This window comes from Aspergillus melleus (assembly GCF_016097325.1).
Source record: "Aspergillus melleus strain CBS 546.65 chromosome Unknown contig4, whole genome shotgun sequence".
Taxonomy (NCBI): domain Eukaryota; kingdom Fungi; phylum Ascomycota; class Eurotiomycetes; order Eurotiales; family Aspergillaceae; genus Aspergillus; species Aspergillus melleus.
In genome coordinates, this window is record NW_025763373.1 from 3,128,546 (window position 1) to 3,146,424 (window position 17,879).

Consider the following 17,879-nt stretch of genomic DNA (forward strand, 5'->3'; position numbering starts at 1 on the left):
GTCATCCCATACCCTCCTTCTACAAAACTATTAGACAATACTAAGGTAAGAATACAGTGAGATGAGGTGAGCCGAGAAGCCAAGACGTACTATATGAACCACAGAAATGTCAAGAGGCCAGATCCATTACCAATAACCACACAGTTGTCACTAACCGCCACGGAGCTTGGTCGAAAGTCAGGCGGCAACCAAATCAAACGTTGCCCGCCCCGGGTTATCCATTTCTCATCTATAAAGATTTTGGCGCCTGAGTGCTCAACAGAGGAACTTGATTGTTGATCTTTCATAGATAGCGAACCACGGTCAGTCATGAGATGACAGCCATTAGCTGAGAATGCTAAAGTTTTAACTACTGAACCAACCTCGTGTCTTTGGCGTTCCACGCCCGTGGCCGCATCCCAGAGTCGCACCGTCTCATCGCCTGAGGCCGATGCCACCATCTGGCCGTCGGGCGAGAAGGCCACTGCACTGACCCAACGTCTATGGCCTTGCAGGCTATGGCGTTCCACGCCCGTGGCCGCATCCCAGAGTCGCACCGTCTGATCGCGTGAGGCCGATACCACCATCTGGCCGTCGGGCGAGAAGGCCACTGCATTAACCCGCTCTGTATGGCCTTGCAGGCTGTGGCGTTCCATGCCCGTGGCCGTATCCCAAAGTCGCACTGTCTGATCGTCTGAGGCTGATACCACCGTCTGGCCATCGGGCGAGAAGGCCACTGCATTGACCCAGTCTCTATGACCTTGTAGGCTGTGGCGTTCCATGCCCGTGGCCGTATCCCAAAGTCGCACTGTCTGATCGTCTGAGGCTGATGCCACTGACTGGCCGTCGGGCGAGAAGGCTACTGCACTGACCCAGCCTGTATGGCCTTGTAGGCTGTGGCGTTCCACGTCCGTGGCCGTATCCCAAAGTCGCACTGTCTCATCGCTTGAGGCCGATGCCACTGACTGGCCGTCGGGCGAGAAGGCTACTGCACTGACCCAGCCTGTATGGCCTTGTAGGCTGTGGCGTTCCACGCCCGTGGCCGTATCCCAGAGTCGCACCGTCTGATCGTGTGAGGCTGATGCCATCGTCTGGCCGTCGGGCGAGAAGGCTACTGCACTGATCCAGTCTGTATGGCCTTGCAGGCTGTGACGTTCCACGCCCGTGGCCGTATCCCAGAGTCGCACCGTCTCATCGCTTGAGGCCGATACCACCGTCTGGCCGTCGGGCGAGAAGGCTACTGCACTGATCCAGCCTGTATGGCCTTCCAGACTATGGCGTTCCACGCCCGTGGTTGTATCCCAGAGTCGCACCGTCTGATCGCGTGAGGCCGATACCATCGTCTGGCCGTCGGGCGAGAAGGCTATTATCATAATCCAGTGTGTATGGCCTTGCAGGCTGTGGCGTTCCACTCCCGTGGCCGTATCCCAGAGTCGCACCGTCTGATCCTCTGAGGTCGATGCCACCGTCTGGCCGTCGGGCGAGAAGGCCACTATACTAATCCAGTCTGTATAGCCTTGTAGGCTGTGGCGTTCCACTCCCGTGGCCGTATCCCAGAGACGCACTGTCTTATCGTCTGAGGCCGATACTACCGTCTGGCCGTCGGGCGAGAAGGCCACTGCATTGACCCCGCCTGTATGGCCTTGTAGGCTGTGGCGTTCCACGCCCGTGGCCGTATCCCAGAGACGCACTGTCTTATCGTCTGAGGCCGATACTACCGTCTGGCCGTCGGGCGAGAAGGCCACTGCATTGACCCCGCCTGTATGGCCTTGTAGGCTGTGGCGTTCCACGCCCGTGGCCGTATCCCAGAGACGCACCGTCTTATCGTCTGAGGCCGATACTACCGTCTGGCTGTCAGGCGAGAAGGCCACTGCGTTGACCCCGCCTGTATGGCCTTCTAGAACTTGTATACATGGATCCCATGACTTTCGCATCATAGATACGTGCTCCAGAAATTCCAACCGCTCACCCCAGTACAGATTCTTGCTCTCACAATTCTGAGGGCAAAAAGCAAGCGCAGCCCCGTAAGTTTGCAAAGGTGCTTCTTGTATAATAAATCCATTACTCGTAGCAAATCTCTCAGCTTCATCAACAAGGATGTCCTGGTAGAATTAGATAGAGTTTAGTACTTGGTTGAGATTACCTACCTGGTGTCGGCGGGCAAATCTTCTAAGGGATAAAATGGCATGTCGGACCTCGCCGATAAGTCCAAGGCTTTCTAACCAGTGAAGGAGATGCTTTCGGAAAAATTGAGATATTTCTTGATTTTCTAGTGGCTTAATTCCATCGTAGGATTTAGAATTGGCTGCAAGGTAATGATCCAACCAATACGTGCAACTGTATCGGAGGTCGAAGAGTGGATCAGGATCTGGTCTGCAGGTTGCTATCTCGGAGGCAAAGATGTCGGGTTTTTCGAGACTTAGACCGTAAATGTTGCGCCTTAATTTGGTTGCAAGGACTTGCAGTGACTCGTGAAACATTCGATGATGGATTGCAGAATGTCCAGCCGGGAAGATTGCTGTAGATCCACGGGCATTAAAAAGATAATGTCTGGCAGATTGATGTATGAAATAGACGCTTCCATTGCGGATAGTCAGGAATGACGCACATCTGATCACCGCAGTCTCTAAATGGGTAAGGCCATATTCTTGCTCATGTAACCCGCTTAAACGGCACAGTTCCTTCAGGTGAAGTGGACGGTACGCCAGTGTCATAATTGCAAGGATCAAGATACATAAGTCACAATCGTCGTCGAGTTTAAGTAACTGCCCAACCATACGGTCATACAGTGGCGTCAGGCCCTGTGGTATTTCTTCCAGCGCCTTAAGTATCTTTTTTGGGTTGCTTTTTTCCTGCAAATCTTGGACCACCAAAGCTACCCACAAGAATGTACCATCGGACTTTCGAAGTAACTGGTCCTTAACTTTCTCTAACAGCTCTTTGTTGCGATGGAGGACTTTTAGACGGGACGTTCTGTCATGGATATATGCCGCAACAGCATCGGACACATAACGTGCATTCAGCTCCAGGCTAAGCTTGCCTTCCTCATCGTCGAGTTTCATTAGTTGCTCAATATCCTCACGATTGCGGCTGGAGACTATCCATTTCATATTAACCGGTGAGTTAGGCCGGACTTTTGTAATAAGCATTATTAAACGCTGTAGGTCCACCTCACACTCATCAAGAGCGTCAATGAGCAGGAACATGGTGGCATGTCCTGAATTGTGAATCATGTTTTCGAAGACTGTTGACAAAGAATAGAAAAGGTTTCCGCTTTCAAACAGCGTGGGCTCATGCTCATATCTTTGCCGCAGATTCCCAATTAGATGTGGCTGTTGGACAATCATCATGTAGATCAAACCCCGGAGAGCACCGGTGGCGTTGTTTAGTTTAGGGTCAGTTGCCTGGCATAGAAAGTAGGCTATTGATTGGGATGATTGGAACTGTTTTTGCCGTAACAGTTCTTTGATGATCCCAATCATAAGCATAGTCTTGCCTTTGCCAGCATCTCCCTTAATCCAAAGCAACTGGCTCTGTGGGTTGCAATGCCATTTCTGAAATTCAGCCTTATCCAAAACCCAGCGAAAGGAGTCGTTCAGTAAACCACCCTTTGTGTCCTCAATGCGCTGTCGCTCATCTTCCGGGTTAGTGACCAGCAGGTCTCGTAGGCAGGCTTTATCCTCATCGGTAAAGACTTGGATTAAGTCAGACAATGAATGACCGGATATCGTGGTTCCATTACTTACCGATTTTTGGAACCATTGGTATTGCGGATTTTGGCGGTATCTCTGATAATACTGCTTTTGCAAAGGCTGCCGCCATTACAGCAGCATAGGGCTGCCAGACCTTGTTCTTTTGTTCGTCGCCATAATCGCAAACACCACGAATGTTACCGACTGGTATTTCGTTCATGACCCCTGCTGCCTCCATTTCTAGGCCAATCACATTATATCTGTCCCGCAGTTCATCTCGATCTCGGCTGCTTTTCAGTAGCTTATCTCCAGACCCGAGAGAGCCGTACCACACACGTATCCGTTCAGTATCTAGGCGGCGTTCTCGCGGGACTGGTGTATTGTCACCAGATAAATAGAGAGTATCATTTTCTTGCCCGGGATCTGGAAATTGTGTTGCAGTGTGTGCTATCGTCCTGTAGTAGCCTAATACTGCCTCCGTATCTCGCTTTGCTGCCTTAATCTTACCAATCGCAGACCCCACGATTCGTTCTGTCTGAGGCAAAGAATGCCCGCTGCGCAGCAGCTCGAAACCGATGCCTCCTCTATGTTTTCCCAACTCATAAGGTACTATGGCTGGGCTCTCTCCGACTGGAAGCGCTACAAGGACATCACCAAGTCGGATATCACGCGGCGGAAAACATGTGGGATTCGGAAGGCCGGCAGCAACACCCACAAGTAACCCAAACCATAAGTTCGGGAAAAATTTCCGTACGTGACTTGCAAGGGATGTTGCAGAGTTTGTACCATATGGTTGGACGGCGGCGAACGTGGCAATGACGACATTATGTCCACAGATCTCACCCGCGTGGAACACATAGTCGTCTCCAGGTCCAACCGGGAATCCTCCTGCATGAAATTTATCCAACACATGTAGGGCGGCCTGTACTTCGATCTCAAGCGGGGCGATCCATGCAATGGTATACAGGCTCGGGTCGAGGGTAGGCATTTTCGGCTCTCGTTTTCGTTGAGCCTCCGGTGGAATCACGGTAAGGAGGCACAAAGCGGCACGCGAGTCGGACCCATACGCCTAGTCGATCAGAGGCTGATCTATCAGTCAAGGGTGCTAAATAGGGGTCTCGGGGACTTGATGGAAGAGAACAGAGATGCCCTCTAGTAGTGCCTTGCTGTACTGCACTGCAAAGAAGTCTGACGTGGTTCTCGGTACCTCAGCCACAGCAGCCCCCTGCAGGAGGCAAGACAAAACACGTCGAGGCTGCGTTTATTAATTCAATTAAAAAAAAAAAAAAAAAAAAAAAAAAAAAAAAAAAAAAAACTCTAAATCAGATAGGACTATTTTGCAATCCGAATCTGACTTGACTGATTCCGTTAGGCATTCATTCATGTTACAGACTTGATGAGTTGACTGCTGCGCTAGTACACGTGATCAACGGTGACTATCAAGTGCGGGGTATCAACCACCAAATCCAATCGCCACACTAATGGGACGAAATAGGGCTTCATACATGCGATCTAAATACGAACTTCCTTAGACTATCAATATGGTAGGGTGCGTGGACTTTGAAGGGATGCGAGTGCTTTGTCGCAATCCAGAAAAACATAACGTAAATGGTGTATGTAACACAAAGCCGCATGTCTGATCTGCAGCGATATATATACCATCTGTAAGAGGGCCCGATTTCTAAGTTGAGTGTATCATATGCCAGTTCAAAGTAAACTAAAAAGGGACTGGTTATAATAGAATAGTATGCAGCAAAACAAATACAAACGCTACATGCATACTCTCTCTTTCTCTGTATAAGCCAGGCACGTGTAATTTTGAAATAAGCGTAGGTGACAGCCGTGCTTTATGGCAAATGCGGAGATAAATATCTCGCACGCTCCGGCGATAGGAACAGGGCCTATGGTGGCCTTCGAGTCCCACGATATTGAAAGGATACTGCAGGATTGATGTGTCTGTTCTCCAGAACGGTTGCTCGCTCGAGAACCCGGGTCTGGGCTCCTATGAGTGAGGAGCCATATCCGAGGAAGCAGGCCGCTGCCCTTCAGGGCTGCCATGATTCAGCGGAACCTATTCATCTATCCTAGGAGACTTCGTAGCCTCCAACACAATCCTTGTATAGAGTGCCACCCATTCGCCCCGTTCTCAGAATATAGCTTGAGTCTAAACACCAAGACAAACACTGATCGCGCACACCTCCAAGCTTCCAACTTGTTATGTGTATATTCCCCGGCACTCACGCTAAACTATGACTGCTTTATGTTGCGTAGCTTCTGGCTCTTGCCTACAACCCTGTCTTCGGATACTGGTACTGAGACTCGATTTCCGGAACGATATAGAATCGACAAAGCGTCTCGCTGATCTCAATATGAGGCAGAAACCTAATTTCCAGCAGCACTCAGTTGCTGACGGTTCCCTGATGTGAACGCTGGTTAATGCGGAAACCCGAATAGCTAACTGAAAGCAGGGAGCCCTTGCAAGCGGATGATAATGGGCCTGTTTATTTTGGAAGGTCGGAACGGATCGGTGAATCAAGGCCGATTACTCGGTGGGCCCCTGGCGAGCCAGAACTGCAACAAGGAATGCCTCGGGTAAGAGCATACCGGAGCAAAGTACGCCAACAACATATCTGAGGGAAAAGCTGGCAAAAGGGGAAGAATCCCGAAATATTAACTACAATAGTCGGGTTATCTCGTCGTCGAAAGATGGTCAAGACATGCTACGGTTTCAGTTTGGCCAAGGTTTAAGATTAACTGTAGACGTCAACGTATTATTGGGGCTTAGAATCTGGGCATCTATGGAAGCTGAAAATTGGCGGTCAACGCTATGTGTAAGGACAACGCGTACACAAGAGGGGAGCTTCTGGTTCCGTCTCACAGTAGGTAAAAAAGAATTATAGATTAATAGATCGAGCATCATAGTTATATGTTTCATATCCATCCGTGATACTACGGATGTTGGGTATTGAATGGATAAAATATACCCGGGCATCTTTCGACAATCTCGGGTGAAAGGCCGGGCGGGCATTCTTTCCCCTCGATAATCTATACTGGTTTTACTTCAGTGTCTTATTGCCATATTCAATCATCACGCTAGTAGGAAGGCCAATCCACGAAATCCGGTGAAATATCGTGCAAATAGTAATTCCTTTTAGAAACCCGAGTAAACACACCCGATCAGACAAATGATAGTTGCATTCATGACCTTATCAATGAGGCCAGGGGTGCCTGAACATTGGAAGGGGAATAGTACAGTATGAGCAACTGGGCAATTTCTGCTGCAAACCTCGATTTATTCGATGCAGTTTTGCTCCGTCAGTAAAGCAACATATTCTGTATCGCGGTATGGGTTTTGCCCGCAACACTAAGTAGGCCTTGTGGGGTGCAGAAACCTGAATACACAAAACTGGATGTGAGCAAGAGTGGTGACCAGATACTAAGCGGTCAGATAAAACTTAAATGACCTGGTTAACGTTAAATCACGACAGAGCGTGAATGAGCAGTCAAGTGGTCCCGTATCCAAAATTCCCTTGGGAGTAGCGCATCCTATCGTTCCCATTGCCCAGTCCGCTGGATCGGCTATTATGTGAAACTTTTCGATCTGTAACATACGGGTTCATACAAGCCCCTTTAATACGCGAAGTGTATGACCCTGTGGCGCAGTGTATTGAAACAGTCCGAGAGACCGCACTTGAAATTGTATTACGCCGGCCAACACCCACGGTATAGCGAACTGTTTTCCGTATACCGCGATGTCAGGAACGTTCAGGCATACACACTCACTACAATGTGTAACTAGCCAAATGCTCTCATTCTTACGTACAAGACGCTTTCACCGTTGCGTTACCAATCTGACAAAAGTTCATAGCCCCTACGGGCGTAATACCGTGATAGACATAGCCCACATTCCACTCGTTTTTCCTGCGAACCTTACTCTTTACTCCTTGATATAAACTTCCCACAGAGCCTACTTATTCCATTTTGACACATGAACGATGCAGCTCTTCCTTCACAAGAAACTGCCAATATGCGTGACAAGAAGCAATCCTGCAACTGCGTCTCCCCCACAACGAGCATTGAGAATAGGCTAAAATAACACCATCTGCCTAGACTACTACTACTCCTATCTTCCGCTCAGTGTGCAGAGTACTACTCTAGTAAGTCCGCGTGAGTTCTTTATATCTATCAGCACCTACAGGAAAGCAGTATTGCTATAGTGGGTCCCGCGAACCGGCTCCCGTAGTCTACAACGTCTATTACGGGGGCAATGAATGGCATTAACCGAAGAATAACGTCAGTAAACAATGCGGCTGGTTATGAAATATCAGGAGCACGAATAAGCAAGACCTTCCTCCCAAAGCATAGAATGTACTCACCGGCTCTGTATGTATAATGGGATCTAAGCAGCCGGCGAGGAAGGACGAAAAGAAGAGTATGTCATAATGCAGCCAGCTTGTCACGGAAAACCTGCCAGTTGCGAGAGAATAGAGAGGGATGGAATCACAACTCCTGGGCCCTGAGGCCAAAATAATTTCAACTCGGGCCCAGCCCAGTCTGAAAAGCTCTCACTCAACCCATCACCCCACCTTGTCACCGAACCGAATCGTCTAATGTCGAAACGCGAGAAACGCGAGATCTTGTTTCCGCGTTTCGACCACGCATTCAATCAACACAGCCGGTCAATAACAGGTACATGTACCACATACCACATCTCTTCAGCTCGCTCAGGATTGTTCCCACCACCCGAAGCCTGACGCAGTTGATGATATCGCTCTCTCTCTGTTTCACCTGCAAAGCCGAGGTCCCACCCAACGCCCTCATTAGAGCTTCTTAACATTCACCAGAAGGACTGTGTATGGCAGCGTCAAACCCACAAATCCCTCCTGCCAAACCCACAGTGTCATTTGGAGACCATCGACATCGTTTTCACTACAACTCGTCGCAATTGAGCTCGAGAAGAAAGCAATGAAGCACTTGGCTAGTGGAAACGGCATCAGCAATGTACCCATGATCATGATCCTTGAATTCAGCATTGCCAGCTTTTGCGAGATTCCTAGCGGAAATGGGACCATATGTAAACAGGTGTTACCCGTCTCATCTGCAAGCTCACCATAGTTGCACCACGAACGCAACTAGGGGCAAGTACCTATCAGGGAAGAGGAAAAAGCATAATGCGCTTATCAGCGGAGCGCTGACGGAGCTGTGCATCACAGCGCAAAATTATGCAGCCGCCAGATAAGGGAATGGCTAGGAAGCGAATCCAGGCATAAATGCCTCCTTCATTGGCCTCGCCGAGGCTCAAAGTTCGCCCCGGTGAAGCGGTACATGTAAGATCAAGAAAACCTACATAGCGATAGTAGATACCTGAATATTGCCGTTAGGCACAACACGTCAGCGCATTAATTCAGGCAAGTCACCAACTAATTGGGGTTATGACGACACAAGGGGCCACAGGTTTCCGTTAAGGTAACCTCTTTGATCAGAACACAGCTCCCAACTTGGAGCCACGGATACACCGGGCATTCTCCCGCACCGTCTATAAATTCTGTGAGAATGAACGAAACCAACAAAATGAAGATTCACCGCGTCTACTCTGATTACACTTACCTTGCGCAACAAACATCAAAGGCTTGTCCGAAACAAAGGCCCGTAACTGGTACCAGAAGCGACGACCAAGTAAAATACATCGAACCGCAAATCATCTTCCAACGTACTCCAAAGACTTCTCTTTCGACAGGCTATTCATGAATAAATTGAAAGTAAATGGGGATTTTTCACTAGAGAGGGATTGACCGAGACTGCTATATTGGAGCGCCCTTTGCGAGTTTAAATAGCCTTGATGCATTATCTTTCTGTTTCAGGAGTTTATTTTACAAATCAGTCAGTTGGTTCTATTCAGGGACTTCGAGGTTCTAGAGACCAGCGAGGATCCCAAGAGCCAGGTTGGGCTTTCTAAGATCTACGGTTCCTCTATATTATCATGCGTCGGCTATGATATCATTCAGTGATTTCCGCGCGAATATTTCGTATAACGTCTACTGACACATGTACTACGTATCGACTATCATGCCAGCAATGTCTACAGATTGCTTGGACAAGAAAGAATAGGGCTCCATGTAAGGAATTTAACCCGATTAGAATGAATCCATTACGACTTTATACTGTAGTTAGCAAGCCTTCCAGGCCAGGATAGCCACAAATAATCAACACTACGTCCTCACTTTCGAATCTTATTCTTTTAATCAGTATTATGCATTTTGATGGGGAAACATTGGCATGCCATTCTACCAGTAGGTATTCGGGGTCAAAATTCAGAAAATATCTATAATAGACTAGCGTTAATTGGTGTTCCGAGAATTCCTTGACTCTTGGGATATCCAGGGCCGCTCCCATGAACATCTGGGCTTGTGCTGTTTTTCGACGGAGAAAGCCCAGAACAATGTTGGCCCAGCAATTCCTCGTGGGGAAAAGGTCGCGGGCATCAGAAGGAAAAATATCTTCCCTGATTCGTCATTTTCGTGATGGCAGTGCTGAGTTTTTTGGGGAGTGTGGCGGGCAAAAGTGAACTCGGAGTGGAGAAACGGGCAAGGGGGAGACCGCTAGTTGGGGTGCAGTTTATTGAGGTTACTCACTCAGGGCACTCAGTCTTCCGCTCACCCCGTGCTCAGTGATCGCCTCAGGCTGCTCAGGGCGTGCTCAGGGCGTGCTCAGGTCTACTCAGTGAGCAAAAAGCGGCGAGGGGTGAGCACTAAAACGGAAAGGGAAAGCCTTCGAGCTGGCGAGAAAATCAAGTACGTATGCGACTCTGTCATGGATTGGAGGAGCGAACTGCATTGGAGCTCCTCTGCTACTTCAGTAGCCGGATAATTGGGCACCCAACACTCGAGTTGGGGAGCACAATTTACATTGTTTCTGTGGCACCCGTCACAGGGTAATTCACCGGAGCAGTGACATTCGGATTAGCGAGTTGCCTGGAAGTTAACAATGGCCCACATCCTAGGATCCTAGGACGCTCCGTCTGCTTAACATTAAATGAAGGAGAAATTCATTTGGACCTACCATAGAACTAGAAGGATAAACCTTGTCCTCCGACTCGTCAGGTTCGAAGAGAGTGGTAAACCCTTTCGGTAGAGGACTGTGTACCAGGGGGTGACAGACTATAAGCACCAATTTCACCTGGCAGCCTGGATCGCCTTTGCAAGCTGTGTTAGGTGACGTTTTGATAAGACGGCAATGGCCGAAGTTTGAGTGATTAATTCGGTCTGCTCTGTTGTACCTCGGAAGCAAAATCGATGTAGAGATGTATCCAAAGTGCCAGGGCCGGACCGTGTGACTTTATGTCTTCCTGGGTGAGCATGGCCGGCGCACCTTGCAACCTATTGGAATTCTTCCTACTTCGCTCGGGAATACATATATCATGGGAAACCGCACACCTCTCCTAGGAACGCGGCAAGCTCTCGGGGGAACGTGACAATCAGCTCTCGGAGGTTATTGAAAAGCTCCGCAGATGTTCGATGCTCCACAGAACCAGAGTAGATATTGCAGGAGCGTAGCTTAGTTAACAACCATCTTTGTGGTAAATGCACTGAGAGCGTACCTGTACACCAAACCACAGCGCCCATGTCATATTGCAAAAGCCTCATACAGTATAAGTCTATCCATTGATTCCGCTGGTGGTGACCATGGATTTGCTTTACTTTGACACTGAACTACCAAGACTCCAGTTTCCCACAGGACATTAAGACTCAGTTTAACGTACATCTCACGCGCTGAACTCCAACAGTTATGCATCTATTCGAACTACCGGAAGATGTTCTTCTGTCTATTACAGACGAGGTCGATGGTTCTACGGACCTTCTGTCACTGTGCCGCACTAGCAAGACACTTTTGCGGATTACACTCGGCGTGCTTTACCGGTTCAACATTCAATAACAAGGCAGTTCGGCATTGCTTTGGGCTGCAAGCAAAGACGAGATTACGGTCATTCAGGCGCTGTTAGGTTACGGTGCTGATATAAACGTCAAGGACGACGAAGGATGGTCAACCGTATTCCTGGCAGCACAGAACGTCAATTCTAGAGCTGTGGAACTACACAATGTCCAGGGCACTTAGAATGACACCATTGATCCTTCTATTTTATTGCAACTCTTCTTATCCGAAGTAGTACATAGTCTACGCCTGTTAAAAGTGTTATATTACCTATCCGCAAGCTCCATAGGGATTGTATGATGAAGCCGATGGGCTTTCTACAGATTATAGACTCTCTTGAACGCGCTATGGGGGCGCTGTCAAACAAGCATACGAGAGTCCTCCTTCTTCTCCGTCTACATGTATTTGTCATAAACTATTGTCTTCCTAATGAACCTAGAGCTTTGCCAAGATCTAGGTTGACCCATGTTTAAAGTTCGGCGTCGCGCTCGTGGCGGGCGATTTCGAACCCCTGTGAAACCTCTGTAGGCAACGAAAGTAGACCAGAAAAAAAATTAGATGAAAGAAGATCAATAGGTATCCCTGCACCGCGACTAGATTAACTGTACATACAGAGCCTGTGGCTGCCGCGGGGAGAGCACCTAGGAACCCTTCGATCGTAGCCAGCCACCATCCTTCGAAACCCGGCCCTACGTCTTGGGCTGTACAAACAGGGCCTCTGCGAGGATGGCTGGAGCCACCCCCTGTCCATCGTCGCGGGGGGATTTCGACAGCGCCGTGAAGGTAGATCTTGCGGCCCTCCACCTGGTGCGGCCAGGCGCGCAAGCGGATCGGAACATGCGGCGGGACTGGTTGCCTGAAAGAGGTATTGGGGTAGGCGGTGACCGCTGATCGATGCTGGTCCGGCGGTCGACAGCAGTCCGCCAGAATCTGATCCAGCAGCAGGGTTAGGTAGCCGCCGAACAGCTTGCCGTTGTAGTAACACATCTGCTGCTGGGGCGCCAACCGCAAGTTCGCCTCCGCTTCTCGCCCCAGACGGTGCGGTCGATACCGGGGTCTATACCCATCAAGTAACGACTGAAGGAGCTGCTGCGAGGGACTGGCCGTAGGGTCGGGACCCTTGGGGTGGAGCTGAACCATTAACGTCAAATGCCTTGAGCTCACATGGGGAGTCTTACCAATAACGGGGACGCATAAGCCAGACTCGTGTCCTGGAATAGAGCCGCTGGCTGCGCCGCGCGGTGCAGAGGCTGATGGCGTGTCGCTTGACTGAACCGGCAAACAATCGTGCGTCGAGCCATTCTGGGTTGGAAATCGGTCACTGTCGAAATAATGCTGAGAAAGGAGTGGGGGAGGTTGCTTGTATGTAATCTAATGAGTGGAGATGTGACAGCCATGTCTGCTGCAGCTGCAAGTCATATTTATTTGTCAACAAGTCGCTCGGAAGATGGGTTGGCTTCTTGCACCTGGCTCACTGTTCGACTGGGACACTGGGTAAATGCAGGCGTCAGGTTTAACGATATCTGCCAACATATGGAGACTACAATTTTCACCACTGGACTAGCTGTACACTGTGGATCAATTCTCATATTACCAAATCATACCCAGATACGCTACCTACTTGAAAATGGAATGATTTTATATTTTATTCCTACAAAAAACCGACATCAGTAAAGGGCATCTCCTGCCAGGATACTAATCACGGATTCTTAGGACTGCACGTCAGGAAGTAGGAATTGCAAATTGGCCAATGGCGCGGGCAGCCAAATGACCTCACGGCCCGTGTTCGAAGTGGGAAAGGCCAAAAAGGATACGGGAAACACGGGAACAGGAAGCTTGGGTCGATAATTATTTGACCAAACTGGGATTCTTGTCGTCAGACGGGCAATTCACTGTCTGGCTGCTTGAATCCACGAACGGTCGAGTTCTACCGAAGCCATGGGCTACACTGTAATATCCGTCCATGGGTAGATAGTCTCCGCGACTTGCTTTTATTCAAACAGTAGAACATTGTGCAGGCATTTGATCGAGATACTCGGGCAACGACTAAGGCTTTCGGTAAATGGGCAAATGAGCAGGTCAACCGGTATTGGCTTAGGTCAGCATGAAAGAATGGCCCCGATTTTCTCGGAGTGTGGTGCCAAAAAAGCCCTGCCGGCGTTTACAACGCTAGTCCTTACTAGGAGGTTCAGGGGTTCAACCTCGGGTTCAGCTTGGCCATTTGGAACATGAACCCCTCTAGAAACGTAAATTACTCATTTGATTCTCGTTGTTTCCCCGCGTAAGGCAAGAGATTCGTGGTCAACAGGATTGAAAAATGGGGCATATGCACCGTGAATACACTGGATTACAGGTTTTTCTTTGTATTTATCTGATGGTCGGCTTCTTCGAGTCTGTTAACCGTCATGTAGAAAACTCGGTTGTTGAATATATATCATTAACACGGCATCAGGGGATCTACGATCAAACACAACACAACAATCCCCACAGATATATTCACCACAAAGCAACGGATAACATGATATTTTTTTGCCAACCAGATACCACAGAAATAAATGAACCTGGTACATTTCCCGCCCCTAAACGCTGCTCATGATCGTGCTGCACAGTTGGGCTGATGCCATGCTTAGTCATACCGACCAAGGAACCTTGAAAGATCTAGGAAAGATGCGGAAAACACTCTAAGCTAAAAATCATACTGGAATGATCTGCAAGATGGAAACATCTTGAAAATAGTCACTAGAAACGGGCTCTCCCGGAGGCTGAATAGAATCGCAAGAGAGTAGGCATGGAATGGATAAAGTACGATCCTGATCATGCACATCGGACGCGATTAGCTGGCGGTCGCCGGTCGCGCGGAGCTAGTCTCCCAGCGATTCAGCCAATCCCTGGCATAGCGGCGGAGGACACCGCTTTCCAGCATTTCGGTGCCCTCTCGGAGGGTCTCGCTGTCGCGTCGGGCATTCTGCATCGTGAAGGTCTTGGCGAGCTCGGCGGCGGCCCCCTGGCCATATGTCTTCCGGTAATGATAGATCAGCTTCACGGCTGGGTTGATCCTCTCCTCGTGTCGGGCTTCACTCGCCTCCAGCAACTGCAGCCACTCGGCAAAAGGCACCGCGTCGAATTGAAATCCGCTTCGCTTGAGCTGATCCAACAGTGCGGCCCAGGTGAAGGTGTGGGGATTCACTATGTTATAGACCGAGCCATCCCCGGTGCCGTTTACGACGTCACCATTCGTAGAACTGTCGACGCCGTCACGGATCGCCGTTTCCGCTCTCTCGAGGCATGTCCCGGCAATCTCGAGGATGCACGGAGCCAGCCGATCCACAGGCAACCAGGAGCACGTCGCGTCCATCTCCGGCAACGCCTTCAGCGTCAGGGCGGACCGGACCAGCAGCGGAATCGCCTCCGAATCATTCCACAGACCCCTCTGGGAGTGACCGGAAATCTGTCCGATGCGCAGGGAATAGGCACGCGCGCCCATACTCCGCGAGTGACTGACGATCTGTTCCCCCACCCACTTGGACTGGCTGTAGCCCATGGACAGGGCCGACTCGATCGCCAGCGGTGTCTCCTCGATCTCCGATACGGATGACGCAAGGGCGGTTGAGATCGAGGAGCAGAACAGGACAACGGCCGGAGTGGCGGAGTCGACCGATTGCGAGAAATTGATCAGGTTGTGAAGGCCCTGGATGTGTGGTTCGAAGCTCTCCAGTGGCAAAGCGAAGTTGACAGGCCATGCGGTATGGATGACCAGGGAGACGGATTGCCTCAACTCGTGCAGCACGCATGGATCGAGGCCGAGATCCGCTCGGTCCAGCCTACTCTCGAGGCCGACGATTTTGGAGGCGTTGGGCTCGACAACGGCCAGGCCCTTGTGTGCAAGACTGCGCAAGATGGCTTCTTTCGGCCGGGATTGTCGCGTGAGGCAGTATACCGTGGAGACGGTCGTATCGTCCACCAGCCTCTCGAGCAGATGCGCACCGGTGGACCCGGTCGCGCCCGTCAAGATCTGCTTCGGTCAATACTACACGTGTGCGGCAGAGCGTATCATAAGACATACCACAGCTTTGCGATCAGAGGCACAGGTCCCTGGAGCGTGGTGACGTTTGAACGACCCGTACTTCTGGACTAGACTATGTGCGAACAGACTATTTCCGAGTGCCTGAGAACCGTCCGGGGCGTCCGTGAGCCGGCCCTGCTGGATCGCGCAAATTTCTTTCGCCAGCCGAGCTATACTTCCCATCTCGTACACGATGTTCGGACGGAGCGTCCGCTCCCCGGGGAACCGGAAATCCCTCAGAATCATCCGGCGGAGGCTGATCGCTTGAAGACTGTCCACCCCTTTGGAGTAAAGGTTATCGGTTTGCGTGATCTGTTGACCCAGGTCTTCTTGGCAAAGCTTGAGAAGATACCCTTCGGTTTCTTTGACCCCCAATAACAGGGCACCGGTCCCTGCCTCCGAAGACGGGTACATCTCTTCGATCGCTGTAGCGAACTGCCTATACACTTGAGCTCGGATCATAGATCCCTTGTCTGTGGCTGGGCACGTGACACCGGCGGGCAAGACTTTGACCAGTCCTCGGGAGATCCGCGAAAATTGTTCCGCGCGGGAGTTGGCATCTTCGACGGCTCTCCAAACCTGGTCCACAATCGCTTTGTCGTCCAGATCCTGGGCGTGCTTCGAGCGGAAGATTAACAGGCCCGGCACGGCCTTTTGGATCCCGACCACAACGGCTTCCTGCACCAAGGGATGCTGCCTGATCGTCCCTTCGATCCACAGGGGATGCACCTTTTCACCATTGACGAGGGTGATTTGATCGTCTAACCGCGAAACATACCTCCACCGGTTCGGAAGACTGGGGTGCTTCTGGAAGATATCGCGAGAGTGATAAGAACCGTCGTCTGTATTGGAAGCGCTCAGGCTGGGATGGCCACGCAAAAAGACGCATTCGTAGAGACCGTCGCCGATGGGCTTCATTTGGACGAATGCGCTGACATGGTCAAAGAACTGCAGGTAGTTCCAACCGCGATCATCTAGAGGCCGCGAGATGGACCCAGCCACCAGGCCGGCTTCCGTTCTTTCCACTTGTCAGCTACCCTGCCTCCGGCGCAGCGAGGGAGTGTGAGGGGGGGGGGATGGGGATTACGTGCGATCCAAACAAGCCACCGAACCGGACTCCCTCGGCCACCAGGCGATCGCCTAGTTGGTCCGGACACGCTGCCCCGCCGAACGTCACTAATTGGCAGGCTTGGAGGATGCGGATACCGTCGGGCTCGTCTACCAGCAGCTGAAGCACGTATGGGACGCAGTGCATGGACTCCGGTTGGGCTTCCTGCAGGGCCGCCACCAGTGCTCTCCCGGTGATCGGCAATGAGGTATCCCACCCGAATGCCGTCTTTCGTCTGTACATGGCCTGCAGCGCGGTCGCCAGGCCGTACCCGTGGTACCAGGGCAGGGTGTTGAAAGCACTCCACCCGGGCCCGATGCGAGCCTGCGAGACCAGGACGCGGTGACTCAGATACAGTGGCTTCGGAGTGCCCGTCGAGCCGGAGGAGTGCAGTATCACCGCGATGTCGCTGTCGTTAATCTGTGGCAAGCCTTCACCCAGGGTCTGGGCTACGGTGTTCTGGCCTGCTTCGGTATCACGCGAGGATGGACGGGTTGGATGGCAAGCGATCGACATTAGCCTCGACACCCCAGCGACGATGTCTCGGACCGGATCGGTTTGGCCGTACAGGACTGTGCGGCAGCCCACCTGGTCCAGAAGCGAGACGCAGGCCGAGGCCGACAGACGAGGAGAAAGCATCATGACGGTGTAGCCAAGTCGACTGAGCGAAAACAAGGCAACTACCATGCTCAAGTCCGACACACTAAGGAGAGCGACAGTCTCTCGTCGGGTTGGACACTGCTGGTGTTAGCTCGCGGACCTATGGGGGAGACCATGCACCCACAGGTTTGAGTCCCGACTCAACCAGAGCGTGAGCGGACGTTTCAATCATCCGATCTAGATCGCGCCCGCTAAAATAGTCGTAGGAAGGGCCGTCGTCGGATGGCCGTGGATAGGCCAGTATAGGCAATTGGTTCGTGTCTGCTGCACGTTGGCGTATCAGGTCATCAAGCACACGGATATTTCCGAAGGAGGACGCCACATCATCCGAATGCTTATCTTGGAGGGTCATCTTTTGTAAGGTGTCCATAGTAATGAAGTATGTCTCGGTGGAGCGAAGAGGGACTTCTGGGCTAGCTTTGTGGGTGGGATACAAGTGCAAGTCTTG

At 50.9% G+C, this 17,879-nt stretch overlaps 4 protein-coding genes across 4 annotated transcripts; all 4 read right to left on the minus strand.

The window, feature by feature from the left end:
- Positions 1-229: 229 nt before the first annotated feature.
- LDX57_007878 (Pfs, NACHT and WD domain protein) lies at positions 230-4,659 on the minus strand (the record flags this gene model as incomplete). The annotated part of the gene is made up of 4 exons (XM_046089595.1): positions 230-280; positions 363-2,081; positions 2,127-3,673; positions 3,726-4,659. The coding sequence occupies 4 exons, from the start codon at positions 4,657-4,659 to the stop codon at positions 230-232; spliced, it is 4,251 nt and encodes a 1,416-aa protein (XP_045945567.1).
- Positions 4,660-12,069: 7,410 nt separating this feature from the next.
- LDX57_007879 (hotdog fold domain-containing protein) lies at positions 12,070-12,901 on the minus strand (the record flags this gene model as incomplete). The annotated part of the gene is made up of 3 exons (XM_046089596.1): positions 12,070-12,111; positions 12,213-12,731; positions 12,779-12,901. The coding sequence occupies 3 exons, from the start codon at positions 12,899-12,901 to the stop codon at positions 12,070-12,072; spliced, it is 684 nt and encodes a 227-aa protein (XP_045945568.1).
- A 1,532-nt stretch (positions 12,902-14,433) lies between these two features.
- On the minus strand, positions 14,434-16,581 carry LDX57_007880 (uncharacterized protein; the record flags this gene model as incomplete). Its single annotated transcript, XM_046089597.1, has 2 exons — positions 14,434-15,612; positions 15,664-16,581. 2 exons carry the CDS (start codon positions 16,579-16,581, stop codon positions 14,434-14,436), a joined length of 2,097 nt encoding a protein of 698 aa, XP_045945569.1.
- A 115-nt stretch (positions 16,582-16,696) lies between these two features.
- Positions 16,697-17,458, minus strand: LDX57_007881 (uncharacterized protein; the record flags this gene model as incomplete). Its single annotated transcript, XM_046089598.1, has 1 exon — positions 16,697-17,458. One exon carries the CDS (start codon positions 17,456-17,458, stop codon positions 16,697-16,699), a length of 762 nt encoding a protein of 253 aa, XP_045945570.1.
- Between the last annotated feature and the right edge of the window lie 421 nt (positions 17,459-17,879).